The sequence below is a fragment of the Hyperolius riggenbachi genome, chromosome 6 (assembly GCF_040937935.1).
Source record: "Hyperolius riggenbachi isolate aHypRig1 chromosome 6, aHypRig1.pri, whole genome shotgun sequence".
Classification (NCBI taxonomy): Eukaryota; Metazoa; Chordata; class Amphibia; order Anura; family Hyperoliidae; genus Hyperolius; species Hyperolius riggenbachi.
Genome location: NC_090651.1, coordinates 315,220,531 through 315,248,395, shown reverse-complemented (window position 1 = coordinate 315,248,395; position 27,865 = coordinate 315,220,531). Strand labels below are relative to the sequence as shown.

The window sequence follows — 27,865 nt, the reverse complement described above, 5'->3', positions numbered from 1 at the left end:
AAGGCTTTTATTCTTTTATAAAGATATTCCTTAAAAAGGATTTAAACAATGATGCTGGCCAGCTTCCCTGCTCGCTACACAGTTTTTTTGCCAGTTGGACAGAGAAACTGCCATTCACTAAGTACTTTTGAAAATAAATAAATCCTTTAGAATCCCCTATGAATAGACAGACTAGTCCAAGACCTGTTGGTTCTGTCAGATTTCTACTACCTACTGTGAGTGACCGCAACATAGGAGAAAAGAAATGTATAGCTCATTTTACTCTGGAAAAAAAATTACTTCTTATTTGTATATGTTTGCACATATTTTAAATTTTACAATTTTTTGCCATAGTGCCCCTTTAAGGTAGCCATACATAAAGCAATGATGGGCAGATTCGAGAGAGATCTGTCAGCTGCTCATACACCGAAGGCAGATTCCTGATCAATTTCATGCTGAAATCAATCCGTAATCAGCCTTGTGACGCCGCTTCCGCCACCTCTCTGGCCCAACGCTATCCTCCTAATGTTTACTGTGCCCCGACCCCCCCCCCCCCCCAATCCCCCAGTGCACTATACATTACCTGCTCCCGGCCTGTCCTTCATTCCATATACATGGCCCACTTGGATGCCAGCGTACATATGGGTACATGTTTGATGTCACACATGCGTCCATGTTACTCCGGCAACCACTGGGGGCGCGTGTATGAATGAAGGGCGGTGCCCGGAGCTGGCAGCGGGCAAGGACACATAATATATAGTGTACAGGAGGGGCACATTGAATATTAGCGGGCATAGCTTCGGGGGTTTCATCGCTTGTCCTGACATCGCTCACCATTACCGCCGCGCGCCCAATCGAGCAAGTCAGCCCTACATCTTGCAGCATGTCCGATGGATTCATGCAATCAATTTTGGCTGAAATTGGTTGCATTGTTGATAGGACATGCACTTGGCACCAATTTTCATCAGAATGGATTAAACTAATCGGATAGTCGTTTAGACGCCAAGTCGCCTGAGGTATGGCCACCTTTAGTGTGGTTGTTTCTTGGCCAATACAGCTCCGACTAGCTTGGCTTAAGATTGTTTAGCGTAGGAATGAGGTCCAGTTTGGATGGGAACCAATTAACATTAATCAGTGTGGTTTTGGGATGTAAAAGAAAACCGGAATGCCTGGAGGTTCACACAGACTCCATGCATATAGGGCCCTGGCCTAGATTTGAACGTGGGATTAGCGATGGTCAATGAGATGAAAATAATCTGGTGCAGGAGTATGCATATTGCGTATGCAAATTTATGCAATGGACCAATAGAATCCTACCTTAGTGGAATTTGGTCCATTGTCAAATGTCATAAATTTGCATAATCTTGCATCCGACAGGATTATTTGCATCTCTTGTGTGCTACCCAACCAACTCCCTTCCTCCCATTTATTATTTGAATGCTGTTGATCACAGTTCTATTTACTGACCCATTTCTACATCTGCAAGTCATATAGCGCTCGGGTTATAAGTCAAGAGAATTGTTTGGACAAGAGATGATAGAACTGAGCCAACAGAAGCATTCCTCCTCACTGCAGAGCGTAGAATAAAAACTTCCAAACAGTGCCAACTCCCCATTATTAATGATGGCATCATCCAGCCTTGTGTTGTCACCTTGCTGCATTCTCAACCTAGCACCCGCCATTTGGAGTGCAGAGCAGCCCGGTGACTGGTAACTGCTTAAGGAGGGCAGGAGAATTTGGGTCATGCAGGAGGAGCGGGGACATTCATACAGCAAACTGTTTGAATATTTAAAGGACCACTATCGTGAAAAATTGTAAAATGTAAAGAACATGTAAACACATACAAATAAGAAGTGTTTTTTTTTCCTTAAAATGAGTCATAAATGACTTTTCTTCTACGTTGCTGTCACTTACAGTAGGTAGTAGAAATCTGACGTTACAGACATTATCCTTATATAAGGATAGTAGGCTGTTGTATTGCCTTCTGTCCACATAGAAAGCAAAACTGCCCTATAGCCTGAAAGGACAGATACAGTACAGGTAGTCCCTGACTTACGAACGGCATGGATTCTCTGTTTCCATGGGAACAAGTCAAAAAAATTTTCAAATTGGACTTGTAGTTTTTGAGAAAATCGATTAAAAAAAATCAAAGAAAAAATGGCTTTTAAACTAGTATAAGCAGGTACAAAGGACAGAAGTGACAGAAGAGGACACTGGAGGCACAGGGGGGCACAGAGGAGGTACAGGGGGCAGAGATGGCACAGTGCTCTGACTTAAGAACAGATTCAGAACCAACCTACAGCCCCTATCTCGTTTGTTAACCGAGGACTACCTATATATCACATGACCACTACATGTGGGTTTGATATGGCTGTGTAAAACTTAAAGCTATAGGCTTGCTATATACCAGCGGTTCTGGATGCTTGCTTGGCTTAACAAGGGCGAAAAGGGATAATTTGCATATTTAGTAGTAGTGCATTGTGGGTAACCACGAAAGTTCATTTATAGCTGAATTATTGCAAATTTCCTTCTGTTTTAAGAAGGCAATTACACCAAGCTTTGCTTTTTTAGTAGGAGGGCGTTTTGGTCCCTTTTATCCCCCTATACATTCCTAGTAGTTTGGGTCACCCTGAGCTGCTTGGTTACTCTGATGACCACTACATCAAAGAGATGCAAATAACTTCATTTTGCATGCATATTTCATGTAAAGTATATGCCATTTTGAATTTCTCCAATTAAAACTGACAGGAGTTGCATTTGATGGGTCCAGCTCCAAACTGTATATATTTTGCATTCAATCTTCATGCAAGCCGGAATTACTTGCCTGTCTTTGGCCATCTCTGCAGGCCACAAGACCACAAGTCCTCTTGGTGTGAGGGGATTGGGTAATGATGGTTAGTTTATATTCTTGCTGAAGTTTGTCTTTAAAGGACAACTGTAACGAGAGGGAGATGGAGGCTGCTATGTTTATTTCCTTTTAAGTAATACCAGTTGCCTGGCTGTCTTGCTCATCCTCTGCCTCTAATACTTTTGGCCATAGACCCTGAACAAGCATGCAGCAGATCAGGTGTTTCTGACATTGTCAGATCTGACCAGATTAGCTGCATGCTGGTGTGATTCAGACACTACTGCAGCCAAATAGAACAGCAGGAGAGCCAGGCAATTTGCAGTGTTTAAAAGGAAATACATATGGCAGCCCACCTATCCCTCTCACTTCAGTTGTCCTTGAACATAGGTTAATAATGTTGGTAGTAACAACATTAGCTAAACTGCAGTATAGTAAGGCCCCGTTCACACTTGCGGTTTTGCAAAAACCGCACCGGATGTCCGGACCGCACCGGAGCCGGATCGGACCTGAACCGTACGGTTCCTGTCCGGATCCGGTCCGGTTGCATACGGTTTCCGTGCGGTATGAACACGGTTGCGGTCCGGATCCGGATTCTTAAAGAGATAACAACCTGTATAAATACCTGGGGTTCTGGGAGGTCAGCAGAAGCTCTGGGGTCATTGTTGGAGACAGCTGGACGTGTGGAGACCATCCTTGGATACAGAGACAGCAGTTGGGACCATGGATCCAGTCATTTTTTACGCTTATTACCTGGGAATTCTCTCCTTCCTGTTGTTTACCTACTACTATGTGGGGAGAAGGCGTGCTCCTCGCAGGAGATGGTGGGTGCACCCTCTACTAGCCAGGAGGCAGAGGAAGGGAGAGTTCCAGGCCCTCTACCGGGACCTCAGACGACACCCACAGAAGTTCTACAGCTACACTCGGATGTCTATTCCCCTGTAAGTATATAGGCCTAAATACACCAACCCCCACCATTCCTAAACACCCCACCCTCACCCCCACAACACCTCATCCCTGTATACCTAGCTAAACACACCACCCTGACCCCCACACCCCTGTATACCTAGCTATACACTACACCCCCACCCTCCACAACACTCCCAAACCTCTGTAAACACACCTCCCCCATCCTCCACCCAACACCTTGTACCACAACATACTTTACAGCTTCTTCCTTTACATCTCCTGACAGGTTTGATACCCTTTTGGAGATGGTGAAGGATGACCTTAGGAAGAAGGATACCACGTTCAGGAGAGCAGTCACACCACAAGAACAACTACTCATCACACTGAGGTATGTAAAAACAAATTTTTTTATTGCAAAAACAACCACTTTCCAACATGGAAACATTCTTCCAACATGGAAGACAAAAAAATAACATATCTATGGTATAGCCCGGTCAGTTTTAAGGAACACCAACCACCAACTTTGTGCTGGAAGAGTTGTAGGGCATAGCTGCCCAAGTGTCTTTCGGGGACACCAGGCCCTAAAATTGAAGTGCTTCAAAAACCTAACCACTGGCACATGACCCTCTGAGCCATGGATGAAGGACACAGGTCAGTGAAAAGGCTAGGCCTCTCACCGACCAGTCAAGGTGTCCTTCATCCATGGCTCCAAGGGTCTTGTGCAAGTGGTTAGGAACAAGAACAAAGTGAGGAGCAAGAGGAACCGATGGCAGAGGTGCATGACTACAGGTGCAGTGCAACAGGCACAAGTTTGTGACCCAGGTAGTGTCTTTCGGGGACACCAGGCCCTAAAATTGAAGTGCTTCAAAAACCTAACCACTGGCACATGACCCTCTGAGCCATGGATGAAGGACACAGGTCAGTGAAAAGGCTAGGCCTCTCACCGACCAGTCAAGGTGTCCTTCATCCATGGCTCCAAGGGTCTTGTGCAAGTGGTTAGGAACAAGAACAAAGTGAGGAGCAAGAGGAACCGATGGCAGAGGTGCATGACTACAGGTGCAGTGCAACAGGCACAAGGTTGTGACCCAGGTAGTGTCTTTCGGGGACACCAGGCCCTAAAATTGAAGTGCTTCAAAAACCTAACCACTGGCACATGACCCTCTGAGCCATGGATGAAGGACACAGGTCAGTGAAAAGGCTAGGCCTCTCACCGACCAGTCAAGGTGTCCTTCATCCATGGCTCCAAGGGTCTTGTGCAAGTGGTTAGGAACAAGAACAAAGTGAGGAGCAAGAGGAACCGATGGCAGAGGTGCATGACTACAGGTGCAGTGCAACAGGCACAAGGTTGTGACCCAGGTAGTGTCTTTCGGGGACACCAGGCCCTAAAATTGAAGTGCTTCAAAAACCTAACCACTGGCACATGACCCTCTGAGCCATGGATGAAGGACACAGGGCAGTGAAAAGGCTAGGCCTCTCACCGACCAGTCAAGGTGTCCTTCATCCATGGCTCCAAGGGTCTTGTGCAAGTGGTTAGGAACAAGAACAAAGTGAGGAGCAAGAGGAACCGATGGCAGAGGTGCATGACTACAGGTGCAGTGCAACAGGCACAAGGTTGTGACCCAGGTAGTGTCTTTCGGGGACACCAGGCCCTAAAATTGAAGTGCTTCAAAAACCTAACCACTGGCACATGACCCTCTGAGCCATGGATGAAGGACACAGGGCAGTGAAAAGGCTAGGCCTCTCACCGACCAGTCAAGGTGTCCTTCATCCATGGCTCCAAGGGTCTTGTGCAAGTGGTTAGGAACAAGAACAAAGTGAGGAGCAAGAGGAACCGATGGCAGAGGTGCATGACTACAGGTGCAGTGCAACAGGCACAAGGTTGTGACCCAGGTAGTGTCTTTCGGGGACACCAGGCCCTAAATTATTAGTGCTTCTAAAACCTAACGACTGGCACAGGACCCTCTGAGCCATGGATGAAGGACACAGGTCAGTGAAAAGGCTAGGCCTCTCACCGACCAGTCAAGGTGTCCTTCACCCATGGCTCCAAGGGTCTTGTGCAAGTGATTAGGATCAACAAAGTAAGGAACAAGAGGAATCAAAGGCACAGGTGCAGGACTACAGGTGCTGTGCAACAGGCACAAGGTTGTGACCCAGGTAGTGTCTTTCGGGGACACCAGGCCCTAAATTATTAGTGCTTCTAAAACCTAACGACTGGCACAGGACCCTCTGAGCCATGGATGAAGGACACAGGTCAGTGAAAAGGCTAGGCCTCTCACCGACCAGTGAAGGTGTCCTTCACCCATGGCTCCAAGGGTCTTGTGCAAGTGATTAGGATCAACAAAGTAAGGAACAAGAGGAATCAAAGGCACAGGTGCAGGACTACAGGTGCAGTGCAACAGGCACAAGGTTGTGACCCAGGTAGTGTCTTTCGGGGACACCAGGCCCTAAAGTTCAAGTCCAGCAAAACCAAAAGTTAAAAAGCCCTGTGATGGTATCCTTCCTCCGAGGATCGGAGGTATTCAGAGGAGCATGTCCAGGAACAATTTGACTTTTTTTTTCAAATTGTATCGGCACCACTACTAGAAAAGGTGGGAGTTGCTGCCTGGAAATCTGGACTCTCTTGGGTGCTGGTCGTGGATGAGCTGGACCCTGACAGCGGTGGCCCATATTGACTGCCTCTGTAGCCGGTGTACATCTGTGATGATTGCCAGGTGGGCACCGCTGTTGGTTGTGGGGGTCTAAAAATTGGTGGTTGCAATAATGGCGTGTCCATGTGCTGTTTAATCACCTCCAGCAAATTGGAATGGCACGCCATCAGGTTTTGTGAAGGCACCTTTTCAAGATATGGTATTAGAGACATCACAGTGTGAAAACACGGGTGTGCCTGCAATTTCAGTAGTTCCTTGCTTTGTTGATGCATTTGCTGCATCATGTTCTGCAGCTGGCCCACCGACTGATGATGCTGCGCACGCAGTTGGTCGATTTCTCCTCTGTGCATCTCATGCATCATTTTAAGCTCGTCCCTGTAGTGCCCATGTACAGTGTCGAGCTCACATTGCAGTGTAGTGATGTGGGACTTGTACTGCTCCATGATATGGCCCCTGTCCTCATCTTGCAACTGCCGGGTTATGAGAGTTTGGTGGCTCTGAAGAATCCCGAGAAGTCCGGAGACAGCCCCGGACATCTCGGACTCTGTCTCTCTCCTTGTTGGGGGGAGGGTACCTCGACGCCTCACTGGTGTGGTGGTCCTCACTGGTGGTGTGGCAGCATCTTCCCGTCCTCTGGCCTGTGTCGGGGTTGCCCTGCGCGCTGGTTGTGCTGCAGTCTCTCGGTGCTCCTCACTTTGTTCTTGTTCCCCTGGAGCTTCCATAGCGGTCGATTGTGGAGGTTCAGCTTCTTCCACACTCGGTCCTGCAACCTCAACATCCAAGCTCTCTTCTGCCAAGTCATCATCAAAGGACGGAGTTGTGATTAAGGACTCCCTCCTCCTACTCCTCGCCTCGGGGCAATAGGTTACATCGGCGACGTCATCATCCACCAAGCTCTCCTCACTGCTGAACCGTGCCTCCTGGGTCGGTTCCTCTTGCTCCAAATTGTCTTCAGTCCTGTAGATAAAAAAAATATTTATTGGTGTGCCAAACAGCATGTGGCGTCAATTCACAGAGCTAGCAAACACTAGCAATCACTTTATCACCCGTTTCTACCCAACATTTGATAAAGCTTGTGAGAAAAGTTCGCTAGCCATGGGAATTGAGGCCATAGCAATACATGGCCGAAGTCATGGTAAATGAGCTCTCAGTTCCTGCCCACAGTAGTGGTACTTACAGTCTAGGTTCCAGGCTTGCATTGATGAAAGACAATTGCTTGGCAAATTGGTAGTCTTTTTGTCGCCTTCCCCCGCCACTGCCACTTCGTTCGGCAAGTTTTTTCTTCCGTAGCCATTTCACATATGCATCCCGTATATTGCGCCACCTTGTCTTGTACCTTTCTCCTGTAACGACATGAAAAATTGATTTCGATTATTTCTCTTGTAGGTACATCGCAACTGGACAAACATATACATCGCTACATGTCACATTTCGTATTGGGAAGAGCACGGTGGCAGGCATCGTCGTGAGGACTTCGAGGATCCTTTGGACGCGACTGAGGGCCAGATACATGCCTGTGCCGGACACCACGAAATGGGAGGAGATCGCCCAGGGCTTCTGGACCGAGTGCAAGTTTCCTAATTGTGTTGGCGCACTGGATGGGAAACACATCCGGCTTCAGAAACCCGTGGGGAGTGGCAGCCATTATTTCAACTATAAAAAATACTTCAGCATTGTTCTAATGGCAGTGGCAGATGCGGACTACAAGTTTGTGTACGTGGACGTGGGGTCGTACGGTAGTTCCAATGACTCTGGAATTTTCCAGCGTACGACCCTTTGCCGGCTGATGGAGGAAGGCAGACTGCGTCTCCCCCGTGACAGACCCTGGCCTGGGACAAGGGCACCGGCCTACCCCTATGTGTTTGTGGGGGATGAGGCCTTCGCCCTGTCCGACCATGTAATGCGTCCGTACCCAGACAGGGGACTTGATGCCAGCCAGCTACACTTCAATGCTCGGTTGAGCCGTGCAAGGAGAATGGTGGAGTGCACATTTGGGATCCTGGTGTCAAAGTGGAGGGTGTTCCACACGCCCATGCTGCTGAAACCGGGCAACGCAGTTGTCGTGGTGAAGGCAGCATGCATCCTCCACAACTTTGTGCGGCAGGAGGAAAGAGAGACTCCGGAACCCCCGAATGTGCTTCCACTAATGCCCCTGCGGAGGTATGCAACCAGGCCAAGGGTAGTGTCACTGCGGAACAGGGACCAACTGAGACTTTATTTTACCACACCACCTGGACGAGGGTGAATGTTTGGTTTTTAATATGTTTTGTTGAAATGTGTTTATTTTGGAGTTTCAAGTTTGAGTGATTTTAAATGTATTAATTTTTTACAATAAATTGATGTATAATAATTGGTCATTGTGTATGTTTTATGTGCACAGGTGGGGTACATCGCAGGTGGGTGGGATACATCACAGGTGGGTGGGATACAGCACAGGTGGGTGGGATACAGCACAGGTGGGGTACAGGTGGGTGGGATACATCACAGGTGGGATACATCACAGGTGGGGTAGAGGTGGGTGGGATACATCACAGGTGGGGTAGAGGTGGGTGGGATACATCACAGGTGGGGTACAGGTGGGTGGGATACATCACAGGTGGGGTACAGGTGGGTGGGATACATCACAGGTGGGATACATCACAGGTGGGGTAGAGGTGGGTGGGATACATCACAGGTGGGGTAGAGGTGGGTGGGATACATCACATGTGGGGTAGAGGTGGGTGGGATACATCACAGGTGGGATACACCACAGGTGGGATACATCACAGGTGGGATACATCACAGGTGGGGTACAGGTGGGTGTGATACATCACAGGTGGGTGGGATACAGCACAGGTGGGGTACAGGTGGGTGGGATACATCACAGGTGGGATACATCACAGGTGGGGTACAGGTGGGTGGGATACATCACAGGTGGGGTAGAGGTGGGTGGGATACATCACAGGTGGGGTACTGGTGGGTGGGATACATCACAGGTGGGATACATCACAGGTGGGGTACAGGTGGGTGGGATACATCACAGGTGGGGTAGAGGTGGGTGGGATACATCACAGGTGGGGTACTGGTGGGTGGGATACATCACAGGTGGGATACATCACAGGTGGGGTACAGGTGGGTGTGATACATCACAGGTGGGTGGGATACAGCACAGGTGGGGTACAGGTGGGTGGGATACATCACAGGTGGGATACATCACAGGTGGGGTACAGGTGGGTGGGGAACAGGTGGGTGGGCCACGGGTGGGTGGGCAACACGTGGGTGACACAAATCCATAGCAAAAGTTGAATACATCACAAGCTTAAACCACAAGCCCCCCCCCAAAAACTTCTAGTCAACATACCCTCTGTGCCTTGCTGTCTCTTGCTCAAGTTCTCAAAGTCCTCCACATACAGCTTGGCAATTTTTTTCCACAGGCCTCTGCATTTTTTGATGTTGCTGTGGTCCGCATCCCCCTTGTCCCACAGGGCTGGTACCTGCTGCACCTGTAGGATGAGGTCTTCTGATGTGTAGGGCCTCACCCCCTCGCTATCAGACAGATCCTGCTCCATATTGCTGCCAAAGAGCTCCAGCATGAAGTCACTGCTGCTCCACTCTGTGAACGCTGGTGCCATGTGGTCCCCATCCAAAATGGCCACCATACCATAGAGTCTGCATAGGAAGTGTGGTACAACATCCGGTTTTTATAGCCAGTGTGTTGTGCGCTCTCCGGTTCTCATTGGTTTCCATTGGCCGGATGCAACATTCCGGCTCCGGTCCGGATACGTCAGCCGGACCAGCCGGACCAAAAAATAGCGCATGTTGGAACGGACGCCGGAGTCCGGATCCGGTCCGGCTCCGGTCCGGACGAAACGGACGCATGTGAACGGTCGCATAGACTTTCATTGCTATGCCGTGCGTCCGTTTCGTCCGGTCCGCATGCGGTCCGGCTCCGGCACGGCTCCGGCACGGCGATTCCGGATAGCAGCCGCTAATGTGAACCGGGCCTAAGACAGCCACAAGATGTCCCCGTCTGTAAAATGTGATGATGATCTCTGTGGTATTGTGATTTCCTGTATTCATTCTCTGTGTTTCTCTAAGTAAGCTGCATTTCCCAATTGTGGTGTATGTTTTATCTCCACATGTCTTTCTTCAGTAAAGAGTTCCAACTTATTATCTTGGGTGCCAATCTTCCTGTACCTACCACCATGCTCTATCAAGTAAAGCATTGCAGATATATTTTTTTTTATTTATTTGCTTTAGCTATTTGTACAAGTTGTGAATTTACTTTTCCCAGCCCAGGAATGTTTTGCATGTTTATGATAAATACTTCTCTAAGAATAGATATTTTTTCTTTCCACGTGACATTTGCCACATCATGTGCAGACGTGTGCAGAGGTCAAGCTTGTCAGCTGTCCTTGTATTATGGAAAATGTACATAATGAATGTGTTTGTACAGTGATGTTGGCTGTATGGAAGCACACAATTTGTCAAGTGCTGCAGTTGATCTCTGAAGATTTCTGGGTGTTTCAGATAAGCTAAGCAGACACAATGCTAATATTTTTCCGTGTATCTATGGCTGTGCGCTCTGGAAGTAGTCGTTTGTTAAAATCGGCTGGACAATGTGGACTTTTTTTTTTTTCTTAATCAAAAAGTTAACGCGCAAATGGACCAGAAGGCTGACTGAAAGTACAAAATGTATTCAACAGTTATTAGGTAGACTGACATCACACTAATGGTGCTCATACACGGTACAATAAAAATGTCTGATTTTTCCAGTTTATTCGACCAATTTTTCAATCAAGAAAATTGAACAATTATCCAGTTTTTCCAATAGAAATCCGATCAGACATGTTGGAAAATTCCTTAGGGCCAGTTCACACTGGGCGCTTTGGTATTTGATCGCCGGTGATCAGCAAAAAGCAGTTTTTTCACTGTACAGGAAAGAGATTTAGGAGTGATTGCGTTTTGTGAATCTATGAAGTGCAATCGCTCCAAAATCAATCCAAAATTGCTCCATGCACCATCAGCAAATCGCTAATCACTGGCGATCGCTAGTGTGAACACTACCATTGACTTGCATTAGCAGCGGCATTTTGCTGATCGCCAGTGATCAACATATCGCTGGAAAATCGCTTAGTGTGAACTAGGCCTTAGACCTTGCAGTCAAAAATGACAGTTCCCTGTTATTGTAATAAAATCTGATTGTATTAGCCAGTTGTTTTGCTGGCAATACACCATACGTTTTTTTTCAGCAGATAGATGGTTCGATAGATCATTTCTGACATGTCCGATGTTATATTCGATCGGTTTTCTGATCGATTTCTCATTGAAGTGAATGGAAATTGATAAGACAATCGATCGGAAAATCGATCAAAAATAAGATCGGACAGTAAATCGACTGAAAAATCTCATTGTGTAATCCCAGCATGATAAATGGTGCCTGGTTCCTGTATCTCACAGGTGTTTGTGGTATTTGGAGGTAATAGGGCATTGAAGTACCCTGCAGGTAATCTGCACAATAATTGCTGGATTGTAAACAGGATTGCAGGGTTCCAGCATAGTCATTTGCATTACACTGTATTGTTCTGCTCAGTTTCCAGTATCAGTGAGGAACACGCCCTGACTCTTCTCTTTCATTTCCTCTGCAGGTTACAGGACAAACAGCAGCTGGAATCTCCTTTCAACCTCTCTACTGTGAAACCGAAGGCACAATGGTGTTCCAGGCAGTGGGAAAACTTTTGGGAAAACAGTATGTATATTTGTTCTTCATGGGAACATAGAGCATTTTTTGATTGACTTTTATTAAAGGGTACCCAAAGTGAAAGAAAGGTGGCCAGTGCTTACCTGTGGCCTCTTCCAGGCTCCTGTGGTACGTCCAGTTTTTCGCTGTTATTTTGTTTTGCGCCGTCCAGTAGCTGTGCCCCTCTGAACCACTGGCCACGGAAGTGCTATTGAGGAGGCGTGCATGCTGCTTTAGGAGGGGCACAGCTGCTGAATGGATCACTATGGAATGTCTGCGAGGGCAGCCCCCGAACAGCGGCGATGTAATTATTTACCTTCCCTGCTCTAGCGCAGGTGCAGTAGTGGCTTTCCGATGGGCTCCAGCGGAAATAGCTGAGCCCGAACGGGTCAGCTCTACTGCGCAGGCGTCTTACACCTGCACGGTAGAGTGTACCCAATTGGGCTGGGTTTTTCATTTAAACCTAGATCCACTTTAAACTTTTATGGACAGTTTTTTCCAGCTTTGTCAATCTTGGCTTATCTCCACCCCAGGCCCATCCATCCCCCCCCCCTCCTCCTCCTCCCATCTCAATCTTCTCTCCACCACTTCTTCCTCTCTTTCCACTCCTTCCTCCTCACTTTCTCCTCCCCTCTTTTCCTCTTGGAGGAAATGTTACCACCCGTGCTTCCAGGCGCCAACAAATAACCAACATCTGTCAAAAAGGGTAGAAGTTGTCAGCTATTCATTTGTGATTGTTGATGACCTGCCTGTCTACATTACAGTATCCCACCCCCCCCCCCTTCTCCTCCCCTCCATCTTTTATCCCTCCCTCCCACCTGACTGTTGCCTTTCTACATTACAGTATTTCCCCCTTATTGACTGTTGCTTTTCTATGTTACTGAATATAATGAAAGGTTTCAAGCGGTAGGAGCACCAATGAACCTGAAGGTGTGCCTAGACCCCTGCCCCAGTGCCTCTTGGGGCCCTCTGTAGTCAACAATGCAATCGGGTCGGCACCACCAAAATAGTATAAAGCTCTTTTATTCCATGAAGCAGTGACAGACGCTGTTTCGGGCTATGTAGCCCTTTCTCAAACTGCTAGTAACCTAGTTACTAGCAGTTTGAGAAAGGGCTACATAGCCCGAAACAGCGTCTGTCACTGCTTCATGGAATAAAAGAGCTTTATACTATTTTGGTGGTGCCGACCCGATTGCATTGTTGACTGAATATAATGAAAACAGATCATAATAAGTATTTATGGAACTTCAGCTTAGCCACATGAAAGGCAACACAGTTATTTTTCTGTGACCAGAGAATTACACGGAGTTCAGTACCAAAACTATTTATCCCCCTTACCAAAAGTTCATTGGAACACTTTGCCAATGTGGAGTAAGTGCAAAAAAAACGGAAGTTTGAGTAGAGAAAGTTGAGATTTTTTCCTTTACAAGATGGCAGCTGATCGTGTCTTCAGAGGGACCCCCACAGACATGCAGTCACAGAAGACTGGACAGATGAGGGCTGGAGTGGCCTAACCTACCTCCACAATCTCTCAACTGAGCAGGCTCATGCAATAGTGATTGCTATCCATGCCTGTATCCTTCATCTGAAAAGAATTCTATGCAACACAAACATGCTGAAATAGAGTTTGTGTCATGGCTGAGGAACTCTGGGAATGCAGGTTACAGATGCTATCAGAATTACTTTTTATAAGCAGGATAGATGTATTTACAGCAGGTCATCTAAGACAAAGGAGACAGGAAGAGATATGTCGCAAGGATTGCTGCTGCTTCTGGGGGAGTCTCGGTAATGAGGCAGACTCTGCTTATATGTACAGTATATGATGGATCTCCAGCTAAGCACATACTCTTCCTTGAAAGGAAGCTGGCTTTCCTTGTATAAATTATTTTTGATTATATAGTAAAAGGTCAGCCAGATGAGACTTCCCAAGAGTATATATGCGAAGACATCCTTTCAGAACCTCCACATTCTCCACAGATAAACATACTGAAAACTGTTCTTTATAGACTGTGAAAGGATTAGTATTTCCTGTGAACTCAGCGCTTACTACTCATTTCAGAGCTAATGAAAGAAACGGTCTCTTTCTTTCCACTTCTCTTCCTCTCTTTCACTCCCCCCCCCCCAATATATAACCATAATAAATATTAGCTGTACACTTAATGTCCACCTAACAAATTGTGACATTCTCCCCATTGAAACTAGATCTGCTAACACGGCGATATATATATATATATATATATATATATATATATATATATATATATATATATATATATATATATATATATATATATATATATATATATATATCTCCAATAAAATTGAGCCATCGACATGGGAGGGTGGGCGGGATGCTTGTGAGTTCAATGAACTGACTGACACCACTCCGTCACATCAACTGATGAGAGCAGCCATCTCATTGGAACTCCTAAACAACCCGCTTTTTTCAACGGCCAATCAGAGCCAGGTAGAAACTGCACACAAATCAAAGCACATCTTGACGGCTGCCAATCTGCTCAGCAACAGCTCTTCACCCTTCACCTGTGAAGAGAGAAAAAAGAGAAAAAAAACACACAGCAGAAACACTTCTAATCATGCAAACATTAACTAATTGAGACCATATTTCACTTTATTAGAATATAAATTAAAATACATCAAGAAACCAACAAAGTGAGACATATGGGGGGGGGGGGGGGGTGTTAATCATGAGGGGGACAGGGCAAGCTCATGCGACCAGCACGCTATGCGCCCGCCAGTCAGAACACACTCCTCCTTTCTATACAAACACACCTTGCTAACCTTTTTTTGAACCATAAAAGTTTAAACAAAATTAACAAACAGGAAAAGTTGGTTGCTGATGTCATGTGTTGGCTGGAGCAACTATTTGCTGTTCTACCTGGGTAAGCATGTGATGGGTCCTCCTACACCTACCATGTTTTACACGCTAGACCTTCTGCCCACCTATTCTAAAGCCACACACAGACCGTGAATAAATGCAGTCCCAAATGATCTTTTGCTGTCGCTACAGGTGACAGTTTACCCTGGTCTGTGAACAGGTCAGCTGTTCTCTGCCAAGCAGCATGTTTTTTTCAATAGGAGGGGGAAGAAGCTGTCAAAGTATAGCAGTTGGAGGAGAATATTCCACCTCGGTACATTGCTTAGAGTAGCATCGACTTGTCACACAGAAAGGCAAAGTATTTCTTCTCTGCATTGGGACTCCAGTGCTTTGGCAAAGCTAGTGTTAGGGCTATATGATTAGGATTGGGTAGCAGGGTGGCACTCTTTGCTTGCAGCGCTGGGTCCCCAGTTTTGAACCCCAGCAAAGGGCAATATCTGCACGGAGTCTGTATGTTCTCTTTGTTTACGTGAGTTTCCTCCGGACACTCCGATTTCCCCCTAAATTGATCCTAAACTACGATGACTATAGTAGGGACTAAATTGTTAGCTCCTGTGGAGGACAGTAAGTGACTCAAGACATATTCTGTAAAGTGTTACGGGAGATGTCAGCACTATATAAATACTAAGTAATAAAATAATAGGGTTGCTTTAAAAGTTAAGTTAGGGATTAGGTTAGCATAAGGCTTATGTTAGTGAGAAGATGGTTACAGACCTTGGGCAGAAGTCATGCAAAAGCTAAACAAAGGCCTCAATTTACTAAAATCAGGCTGAAGCACCAAAGTGCGCCCGTCCATCCCTCCACCCCAGCCATCATTACTGATTGCTATTAGACTGAGGCGCCCCTGGACCCCAAAAACCTTAATCTCTAGATATCTGGCTTGCAGTCATTGTCATGTATCCCCTTTTCTTATTTCTCACTGCTTCAAACACAATAGGTGAATGATAGCTGAGTGAGTTGTGCGCCCCCCTCCTACACTGCGCCCTGAGCAGGGCTGGATTTACCACAAGGCACTGTAGGCATGTGCCTACAGGCGCCTGATGGTGTAAAGGCGGCTCACTCCCCTCCACAGGTGCCTGTCTCCTGGTTTATCTATGCAGAGTCCCTAACTGAGTGTAAATGAGAGGTTACTTACCCGAGTCTCTGCATCCCACTGACCAGATCTCCCGTTAGTCGGAGGCACCTTTAGCTAGCTAATACTTGGGGGCACCTCTAGATACCTAGTATTATGTAGCCAGAGCTATCCTCAGTATTAACCCTCCTGGCGGTATAAAAAAATACGCCAGGAGGCAGCGCGGCAGTTTTTTTTTTAATTTTTTTTTTTCTATATCATGTAGCGAGCCCAGGGCTCGCTACATGATAGCCGCTGCTCAGCGGCATCCCCCCGCCCTCTTCGATCGCCTTCGGCGATCTCCGATCAGGAAATCCCGTTCAAAGAACGGGATTTCCTGGAGGGCTTCCCCCGTCGCCATGGCGACGGGGCGGAATGACGTCACCGACGTCACTGACGTCGGGTCGTCATTGGGAGTCCCGGGCCACCCCTCGGCGCTGCCTGGCACTGATTGGCCAGGCAGCGCACGGGGTCTGGGGGGGGGGGCCGCGCGCCGCACCGTATAGCGGCGATCGGGCGCGCGGTGGCGGCGATCAGGGTGCTGGCGCAGCTAGCAAAGTGCTAGCTGCGTCCAGCAAAAAAAAAATTAAACAAATCGGCCCAGCAGGGCCTGAGCGGCACCCTCCGGCGGCTTACCCCGAACTACGTTCGGGGTTACCGCCAAGAAGGTTAAGGGGAACCTGTCGATACCAATGATGGACAAGGGAAGTAAGGGAGAAGTGACAGCTGAGCCAGCCACCACACGTGTGGTGCGGTTCGACAGATGTTTTTAGATACATGGAGGGTGAAGTCTAGAGGCCCGTACACACGCCGGACTGGAGGCAACGACGGGTCCGTCGTTGCCTCCCGCTGGGTGGGCGTGCCAACGACAGTCCGGCGTGTGTACGCACTGTCGGCGGACTGATACGGCTGCTTCTGAGCGATTCGCCGGGCGGATCGCTCAGAAACGGCCGTATCAGTCCGCCGACAGTGCGTACACACGCCGGACTGTCGTTGGCACGCCCACCCAGCGGGAGGCAGCGACGGACCCGTCGTTGCCTTCAGTCCGGCATGTGTACGGGCCTTTGGGTGCCAGGACATTTGTGCTTATAAGCTCCTGTGAGGTAAATCCTGGCCTGGCCTTGAGGCTGAAGCCTCTCTGGCTTCTGCCTCGGCCTAGCCCTGGTGATAAGGCAAGTGAAAACTTATTACCACACATGGATCTTTATTTTAAGTGTTAATTCACTAAAGAAGCTTACCTTATTAACATGTAGTGATAAGCTTTAGCAGTGAGAGTGTTGTCTTATCACTCCAGTCCTTAAGTTATCAACTATGTAGTTACTCTCACATGCAGTGGGGAGGAGCACATGCTCGCAGGATGTAGCTCCACCCCTCCTGTTGCCAGGAAGATTACAGCAAGCCTGTGTAGGGCAGCAAGGGAGAGAGAGAGAGAGAGAGAGAGAGAGAGAGAGAGAGAGAGAGAGAGAGAGAGAGAGAGAGAGAGAGAGAGAGAGAGAGAGAGAGAGAGAGAGAGAGACTGAGAGAGACTGAGAGAGACTGAGAGAGACTGAGAGAGACTGAGAGAGACTGAGAGAGACTGAGAGAGACTGTCACCATGGTGAAAACAGTAAAAACAGCACTGAATCGTTATTAAATACAGGAGATGAGCTTAGAGAATTGTGGGCAAGCTCTGCTTCCTTGGTTGGTCAGTCATTGGAGGAAATCTTACCAACCGTGCATCCAGGCACCAACAAATGACCAAAATCCGTCAAAAAGGGTAGAAGTTGTCAGCCATCCATTTGTGATAGTCGATGACCTCACAGCTGGCACCATGGCTGCTCTCTCTGAAAAGTGCCCCATTTATTCATGTGACATTTAAACAGTACAGTGTCATCTGTGACACCACAAAACCTTGCCATAACAATGGCGTTCTTCATCGAAGGTGGCCTGGTTGCCAGGCCCATTTGTTGTGTAAACACCTGCTGGGAAAGGCAGTGTTACAGAAGTTCACTTGTGTGACACAGTTTTGACAAGGAAATTGTCCAAGAAGATCACCCTGCCTAGGTTTATGGAGAGCTTGGAGTGTAATTAGAGGGTGAGAAGGGCGTGTGGCCGGGACATGGAGCTGTGAAGCAGGGATGGGAGCGTGGGGTGAGGTTCTGTATTAGGACATGCTCCATCTATGGCTGGCATAAAGCCCTGTGTTGTTTCAGGGATTAGCCATTTCCTGTGTTATCTTAAATGTGCCACATAGATGAAAAGAGCTAATGCACAGGTAACTTCCTGCCTTGATTAGTTCCACTTACTTAGAGCAGATACAGATTACCTTTTGCTTGCTGTAGAGCTCATACAGGCAAGTGATGTGTGTACAGGGATCCCTCTGCTCACCTGAATGGAGTCCGTCACCCACTGATCGTCTCACACTTGTTCAAGTGGAGCTGGGTGGGGGGAGTTTTTAAAATGAGTCCTAAAGTGACCCTGTGTGCTGTTTATGGAGCAAGAGTCATGCTTGGTTCACACATAAAAAGGTGTCTAATACTGTCAGTTTTTAACAGTTGGCATCAGTTTTGCATGTTTCTATGGCTGTGTTCACACATAAATCTGTACATTTACGCGCTAGTCCTGTCAGTTTTGTATCAGTCTTGCATGTGTTTCTATGGCTGTGTTCCTACATAACAAGTGTACATTAATCAGTTCAGTCAGGTAAAACTGATAGAAAAGGGATGCAACCCGGACAGGACAGTAATGGACCGGAAATGTGAAGATTTATGTGTGCACCAGGCTCATCACTTATAGTCATAGCTCATGGTGAACCACTAAGCAAGTATAAGGGGCTTAGAGAGACCCAAAAGCCCTTTATCCCCCCCCCCCCCTTTTTTTAAAGCAAACCTGAGGGGAATTTTAAAATAAAAAAAAATGATACTTAAGAAAAGGGAAGCTTCTGGATCCTGCAGAGGCTTCTCACATCTTTCTGTAACCACCACCACTGCCCAGGACCCTCTTGAAGATCGTGTTTGCATTCCTCTTCAACCACAAGCACGGTTGGTTATGGCCGCACCTGCACAGTAGTAGGGAGCCACTCGTGGAGGAGCAGCTCCAGCTAACTGCCCAGGCAAGGCCTTCCTTTCACAGCTCATGTATGAACACGTAACAAACTGTGATATGATTCCGGGGTGTGTGTGCAGTAACTGTAGGGGCCAGGAGGATGTGGGAAGCCTCTGGACTAGGCTTTCTCAACCAGGGTTCCGCGAGTACTCTGCAGGGGTTCCCTGGCATTTTCACCCATCATGGGGGGGAAGTATAATAGAGCACATAATAGAGGGTACTGTAAAAAGAAGCACTAAATTCGGGGTCAGAATAATAAGCACATTAATAAAGATAAGAGTGACATAAACAGCCTCCCCTACTTTTAAAGACCATTCCTCCTGCAAAATAAATGCAAGGGTTCCTCGAGATCAAAACGTTATTTGCAGGGTTCCTCCGGGGCTAAAAGATTGAGAAAGGCTACTCTGGAGGATCCAGGTAAGTATCTTTTTTTTGTTTTTTTGTTTGTTTTTTTTGTTTACATCGAATACACTTTTAACCCACTTCAGGATTCTGCGTACGCAGAAGTACGCCCCTGAATCCTGAAGCGGTTTCCATGGACGTTCCATGTCAGTACACGGAGGGTGTCTCCGTGAACACCCTGCGAGCCTCCGATCGCGGCTCGCAGGGTAAATGTAAATACGCGGGAAAGATCTTCCCCGCTGTTTACATACACAGCAGCGCCGTAGAGGAGATCGGCGATCCCCGGCCTCTGATTGGCCGGGGATCGCCGGCATCTGATAGCCTATCTGAGGCGGTGCAGGACGGATTTCCGTCCTGCGCAGCCCAGAATGAAGATGGGAGGGAAGGAGGCAGAGGGAGGAATAGCGCCGCGGAGGGGGGCTTTGAGGAGCCCCCGCAAGGCATAGCAGAGCGGCGGTGCTCAGAACCCCCCCCAGCAGGACATCCCCCTAGTGGGGGAAAAAGGGGGGGAAGTCTGATCGCCCTGGCTGCTATCTGATCTGTGCTGCGGGCTGAAGAGCCCCCGCAGCACAGATCATCCAAACCACCCGAAACCCAGAAGTGGTTAAACAAGGTGTTGTCAGTAATTGAGCTTTAAGCACTGGTGGGGACCCCCGGGCCAGTGGCTTCAAGCGGAGCTGTCAGCTGCAGGGGGGTGTCTACTTCCTGCTTTCATGGTAGCAGACAAATTAACATCCTGTGTTTACCAATTAGCTGCTCTGCTGTGGCAGGCAACTGACTCAGCTGTAAGATTAAATTACAGCTTGTAATTAGTCACAGATGAGGTGGATTAGACAGGCTAAACTCTAAATAAATACAATGTACATTTCTATACTGTATGCTTTCCTTCTGTCTTGTGCTAGAGTTCAGGTCCACTTTAAATGAAATATAGCTGGTGCATCAATGATGTGTTGTATCAATCTTTCTTGACTAAAGGGAAGAATGCTTTAAGTGATCTCAAGCTGATTCAGGCTTTCTGTTTATCTCAGCAGTAAAATGAAGAAGAAAGCTGCGCCAGAGATGGAGAAGCTGTATTTGGAGCCGCGATACACATCCGCCCGCATCCTGGATGCTGATATATTAATGCTGGTGGCGTTACCCAAAGGGCTGAATGTAGATGAGTGGCAGGCCAGTAATGGTGAGTTCTGATAAAATCCCTCTCCAGCCTGGAGGCTTCAGCTGAGCCCACTGTGATCATTCAGTAACGCTCTCCACATCCGCCAATACTCTGCTTATACTGGTTTATGCATAAAGGGACCATCTGGTTACTGCTTCCTGCAACAAGTGCAAATGATGGTCCAGTCTATTATTGTGCAGCTTCGCCAATTACCCTCTTGTGTGCATGGGGCATAAAACAAGTGTGCCCATCAGGATCTTCACACCCATAACATGTGTAGCCACAAAAACACCTGATCTGGTGTATCGGAGGAGAAAGAGATATTTAGCAGTCCTGCAACCACTAAGAGGCAGAGGGACGTACCACTACATGGATAGGGGAGGGTGTGCAGCACCACGCTGTGGAAGCATTTTTTTCTTTCTTGCAGAACAGCGACATCAGACATAGTGATCAATCTCACAAATCGCTACAATGAAGGCCAGTGACTTCATTGGTCACTTGTACACACTATAGATTTGTGACGGTCAGGAACAATTGCATTTAGCTGAAGAAGACTTAATGTGTGATTGTCAATTTAACCTTACTTACTGGGGTCCAGTTAAAGTGGACCCAAATTAAAAATACAAGATTTCAGAAATACAAAGTATTTTCTGACTTTTAATGATAAATGGCAGCCTTTTTCCAGCTTCATGATGGCAAATATCAAATATTTTACAGTTATTTGGAGGAACCCCTCCCTTCCTTTCATATTGCCGGGACAGAATCAGGCACACTGGTGGTGGAGATAAAATACTAAACACAGGCTGCTACTGATGATGTCACAGGGGAGGTGATCTCAGCTTGGGTAACAGGTAACACATCATGGGCTTTATTCACAAAGCGGTGCTAACCTACTTAGCACGTCTAAAGTCTTTAGACGTGCTAACCAGGGTGCTAGAGAGGTTAGCACCAGATTTCTCAATCAGATCGCGCACAAAGTTTTGAGCGCAAAGGTTTGCGCGTGCAAAGTCCGATGCGCGTGCTAAGTCCCATAGGCTTTAATGGGCACTTCGCGCGGAGCGCTCTGTGCAGTGCGCGCGTAAAGTTTTTTTTACGCGCGATAAGCTCGTTTAGACATGCTAAGGGGGTTTTCACAGGCGTGCTAACAGTTAGCACCGCTTAGTGAATCAAGCCCCATATGATTAAACCATCCCAGCTTTCTATAGTGGGAAGCATCTAATATTGGGTCAGTTTGAGGAAGCAAATGAATATGTCAGTATAATGTGGGGGGTTTGTGGGAGAAAACTGGAATACCTGAAACCCACATTAACAAGAGAAGAACCTACAAACCCCGTGCTAATTGTGAACCTATTATTGTAGACCAGAGCAGGGCTAAGGAGTCGGAGCAATTTTGGGTACCTGGTGTCGGTGGTATCATAAAGTGAGGTGTCTGGTGTTTTTTGTTGTTTTTTTTTGTACCGACTGTACGGCCCAGGACCAGAGCACTGACCACTTAGCCACCATGTTGTAACTCTGTTAGGTTCTGATTGGCTGGGGTTCTTCAGTGTTTTTGCAGCCTGTTCTGCCTAAAATGTTTACAGTTTGAGTCCTGGGAAGACAGAGCGTTGTTTGTCATACAGAGAGAAGCAGCTGTGGGTTCCGCATTGCTGTGTGTGGTGGAGTTAAGCACTTTACATAACTGTCACATACTTGGCGCCTGAGTCAGGCCACTAACTTGTTATGCAAAAGTGGTTGCTGGAAGTTGCTTGATTGATGCGGATAGGTGCAGAGAGTTTTCCCATCAGATGCTCCTTGCCAGAGGACATCAGATTGTTCCAGATGGGGATTTTTGAAATCTACATGTTACTATGGATTAGCATCTGATGGACAAACTGTATACCTACAGCAGCCAATCTGGTTGCAGATAAGGAACCCACTAGTGCCATTAGTGTTAATCACAAGACATGTAGCATTTTGGATGCGTTTGCGCTCAAAGCCATGTATAATAGTGCTGCAAAATCGCTATGAAAAGCAGTGATTTGGTGGTGTGTATCCACCATTGGGGGGCGGGGCTACTGACGAAAGCCAGACATACTGGTTAGTATAGTGAAGTTGTTTTTTTTTTGTTTTATTTATTTATTTATTTTTTATATAAAGCTAATCGGAAGTGCTTCAAAACAGAGGGAAACGCGATTGTGATTGTCCTAGGAATTGCTGCACACAGCGATTGTGCGATTTAAAAGTGCTGCAGCGATTCCTAGTGGGTTCCAGTCCTAATGCCTAGTACACACGTGGGTGGGTGGGGGGGGGTCGTGTATCTACCTGGAACACCCGTTTTTTTTGTTTTTTTTTTTTGTGAACCTAAACTGAACAGAGGAAATAATAGTTTAACTTACCTGGGGCTTCCACTAGCCCCCTGCAGCCGTCCTGTGCCCGCATCATGCTAAAAACCAATCCTCTGGTCCCCCGCCATGGCAAAGATTTGTTTCTGCTGACTAATTGATTAGTCGTCAGGCAACTGTGCGGCCCTGGCCACACGTATTCTCCTGCGCGTTCGCAGCGGCGAGAGCTTCCTGCGCAGTACGAGGTTCTCTCTCACTGTGCCTGTGCAGGACGCTCTTGCCGTCTTAAATGCATATGAGGATGTGCGCGACCAGGGCTGTGCAGGCGCAGTGGCCCGCCGACTGCAGAAATGAAATTTTAGTTGCGATTCGGCATGCTGCAGGCACAGGAAGGCTGCAGGGGGCTAGTAGAAGCCCCAGGTAAGTGAAACTCTTTTTCCTTTGTTTAGTTAAGGTTCACTAGATACACTTGTTTCTCATTGGTTTACTTTCACTTCAGGTTTGCTTTAAGAAAGCCGTTTAGGAGCAGCTTTATAAAATCATGGCGAGAATGAGCCTTTTTGATAATAATGTCATTCCGTAAAGTTGGCAAAACTACTCGTGCAATTCCTGTGAAGTGTACATTTTTACAATGAGCTGTTTTATATACAGTACGGTCACGTTATTTTTGTGCATTGTCCCGACGAACGGAGATGCCTGCGGCCGGCTGCCATCTCTGTTGAAGCAGACAGTCGCGCACAGGGCCGAGCTTGTTTCACGGCCCAGCAGCGCGCTCTCAGCATCTGTTGCTGATTTGATGCTGAGGCTTACAGACAGACGGCTGACTGGATCCAGTTTCCCAGTTCTTATCCAACTCCGAGACCACAAAGTCTCCCCTCCCAGCAACCTTTGTTATTCTTCTTGTGCTGGGAAAGCAGAGTCTGTTTTCTTTACCGCTGCTGTATCACACCAGTCAGACATAATATAGAGTTATAGCACATGGGAGACCTCTGAGCCAAAAATAGATGGCGCCTGCACAGAGTCTCGCATTAACCCGCTACGCAAATTGGCATCTCTGCATTCCAATACAGAATGTGATTGATCACAGTTATTATGGATATGACGGTTAGTCTTATTTACATATCATTAAAAGCTACGTCTTACGAGCTAACGGTTTCCATTAAAGCTCCCTATATATGGTTTTTATAGTTTGTTGGCTGTTGCATGCAGTTTGCACAAAGAGGGGTTACTACCTCACCCACTATTGTATTATTATACCGTTTCTGTTACGGTTGTAGGTTTGTGATGTCCAATGCAACGCAAGGCCATCAAAAATCCTGATCTCCTGCTGCTTCCACCCGTGATACTCCATCAGGATCCATCAGCCAAACATCTGACATGACAGATCTATATATGCAGTCAATATTTCAATCTAAACTGTTATAGTTTAAAGGGAAGCCGAGTTGAGAGGTATATGGAGGCTGTCCTATTTATTTCCTTTTAAACAATACCAGTTGCCTGGCAGTCCTCCTGTGTCTCTAATACTTATAGCCATAGACCCTGAACAAGCATACAACAGATCAGGTACTCTGACTCAGGTGACTCAGGTTTTTCTGGAATTCCCATATACTTGTTTCCTGGTTTTGACTCCGATACTACTTATGTCAGAACATCAACAGGACTGCCAAGCAACTGGCATTGTTTACACAGTAAGTATTAAATAGAGTATGATTCTCTATGGAGGCTGCCACATTTATTTCCTTTTAAACAATGCAGATTGCCTGACTGTCCTGCTGAGCCCCTGTTTCTAATTCTCTTATCCACAGACCCCGAACAAGCATGCAGAGGTGTTTCTGACTGAAGTCTGACTGGATTAGCTGTATGATTGTTTCAGGTGTATGATTCAGACACTTCTACAGCCAAATTGATCAGCAGGATGCCTAGCAACTGGTATTGTTTATAAGGAAATAAATATATCTGCCTCCTTACCCCTCTCAATTCAGGTGTCCTTTAATGCTTTAAAGTCATCAAGGCTTGACATCTATGACCAGTACATCCACATTTATAAAATATGGCCATTGAATAAAGGAGAGTAATGTGTGCTGTTGGTTAGAGATCTATATAATACTGATAATTTTAACTGGTTTTTTTTTCTCTCTTTTTTTAGCATCTGCCTTCTACAACCATGTCAGTCTCATGTATGGCTCCATCTCTGAATTCTGTACCATTTCCACCTGTCCCACCATGAAGGCCTGGTCAACGTAAGTAACACAATCTTTATTTTGTTTCCATCCTAACTAATAAGGGTTTAAGGAACCCAAAAAATGGCAATTAAAGCTACCACTGCTAACACAATTTTTAAAGGTGCTGATCTGGAGTCTTACTGATATTTGATACCGACTGACCCCAATAGGAAGAGGGTTGAGTGGCAGCTCGGCCATGCCCCTTCTTTGTCCTGATTGGCAGGGGTGCATGACTGAACCAGGCAAGGGGGAAAACATGGCTTAGTGCTTATATTTGAAAGTGTAGATCAACCTTTTAAAGACTGGGCTGGGGCTAGACAACGAGGCTAATAACGTTTCTGCCTGTTGAGTACTTGAGGTATCCACACCATAATGCTGGGTACACACAATGTTATTTCCTGTCTGATCAACGGGAATTGGACGATTATTTCCATCATGTCTGATCTGCATCTGTTTGAAAAATGGATCGATTTTATGAAGTTATGACGGTAAAATCGATCCTGTTATCGTTCAAGAACAGTTTGGGCATGTACACACAATGCAACTTCCTGTCCAGATTACCTGTCGATCATACAGGAAATTGCGTCATGTACCCAGCATTACACTTCAAGCTCAAGAGTCAGTGTGATATGGTGCTCCTGAATGGACTTGCCTGGCAGTTGCCACATAAAGATCCGGCATGCCTGATCATTAACCACTTGCCAACCGCACGCTTATACCGTGCGTCGGCAAAGTGGCAGCTGCAGGACCAGCGACGCAGTTCTGCGTCGCCAGCTGCAGGCTGATTAATCAGGAAGCAGCCGCTCACGCGAGCGGCTGCTCCCTGTCAATTCACGGCGGGGGGCTCCGTGAATAGCCTGCGGGCCGCCGATGGCGGCTCGCAGGCTAAATGTAAACACAAGCGGAAATAATCCGCTTTGTTTACATTGTACGGCGCTGCTGCGCAGCAGCGCCGTAAGGCAGATCGGCGATCCCCGGCCAATCAGCGGCTGGGGATCGCCGCCATGTGACAAGGGACGTCCTGTCACTGGCTGCACAGGACGGATAGCGTCCTGTGCAGCTCGGATCACCAGGGGGGGGAAAGGTAGGAGAGGGAGGGGGGGAATTTCGCCGCGGAGGGGGGCTTTGAGGTGCCCCCCCGCAACATGCCTGCAGGCAGGAGCGATCATACCCCCCCCTGCACATCATCCCCATAGGGGGGAAAAAAGGGAGCCATCTGATCGCTCTGCGTGCCCGCTGATCTGTGCTGCGCACCCAGCACAGATCCCAACAAACAGCGCTGGTCCTTAAGGGGGGGGTAAAGGGTGGGTCCTCAAGTGGTTAAAGGGTTACTTAAAGAGAACCCGAGGCGGGGTTCTTCCATCGCAATCTATATACAGAGGCTGGGTCTGTCTATAGAGCCCAGCCTCTGTTGCTAGTTCGTTCCCTCCAAAGCCCCCCCTGCGCGCTGTCAGACCCCATAAAACACAGCCACGCTATGCGGCTGTGTTTACCTCACTACTGTCAGTCTCGGTTGCTCCCTCGCCTCCTGAATAGCTCCGGTCCCCGCCCACGTCCCTTCCCTCCAATCAGCGGCGAGGGAAGGGATGTGGGCGGGGACCGGAGTGATTCAGGAGGCGGGGGAGCGGCGAGACTGACAGTAGTGAGTTAAACACAGCCGGCTGCGACACGTTGCGTGTCGCCAGCGCGGCTGTGTTTTATGGGGTCTGACAGCGCGCAGGGGGGGCTTTGAAAGAAACTAACTAGCAACAGAGGCTGGGCTCTATAGACAGACCCAGCCTCTGTATATGGATTGCGATGGAAGAACCCCGCCTCAGGTTCATTTAAAGGACCACTCCAGCGAAAAAAGTAAGCAATTAAAATCTGACAGAACCGACAGGTTTTGAACTAGTCCATCTCCTCATGGGAGATTCTCAGCATTTCCTGAACAGCAGTTAAACTTCCAAATAGTAAGATACCAGCCAGCCTCCCTACTCATTTGCACACTATTTTGTCAGTTAGACGTAGCAACTGCCATTCAGGAAATGCTTTTAAAATCAAAGAAAACCATGAGAATCCCCCATGGAGAGATGGACTAGTCCAAAACCTGTCGGTTATGTTAGATTTTAACTGATTACTTTTTTCACTGTAGTAATCCCTGGAGTAAAAAAGCAGTTTCTGGCAGCCCCCTTCAGTCATCCTGTGCCCGCGCTGTCCTGCAAACTCCAGCCAGCAGCCGTGGCTCCCCAAAGCTGGCTGGTCATGGCTAGCTGCTACTGGCTGGAGGGTTGCTGAAGGATGTTGCGGGCACAGGATGACTGTAAGGGGCTGCCAAAAGCCCAGGTAAGTTAAACTGCTTTTCTTTTTTACTTAAAGCGGATCCGAGATGAAAAACTAACTATAACAAGTAACTTGTCTATATATATATATATATATATATATATATATATATATATATATATATATATATATATATATATATATATATATATATATATATATATATATATATATATATATATATATATATATATATCTATATATATCTATATATCTAATGTTTAGATGGTTTACACAGCAAATCTAGCTGCAAA

At 47.2% G+C, this 27,865-nt stretch overlaps 1 protein-coding gene across 2 annotated transcripts in view; it reads left to right on the top strand.

The window, feature by feature from the left end:
- Nucleotides 1-27,865, top strand: part of LOC137522858 (MOB kinase activator 2-like) — a 60,297-nt gene that overhangs the window by 17,955 nt on the left and 14,477 nt on the right. Inside the window, exons 2-4 of one of the 2 annotated variants that reach the window (XM_068242993.1) lie at nt 12,009-12,109; nt 20,625-20,770; nt 25,217-25,310. In XM_068242993.1, the coding sequence (XP_068099094.1) occupies nt 12,072-12,109; nt 20,625-20,770; nt 25,217-25,310 (278 nt within the window). In that variant the 5' untranslated portion in view covers nt 12,009-12,071. Of the gene's footprint in view, nt 1-12,008; nt 12,110-20,621; nt 20,771-25,216; nt 25,311-27,865 lie in introns of both variants that reach the window. The other variant, XM_068242992.1, reaches the window with a different exon arrangement.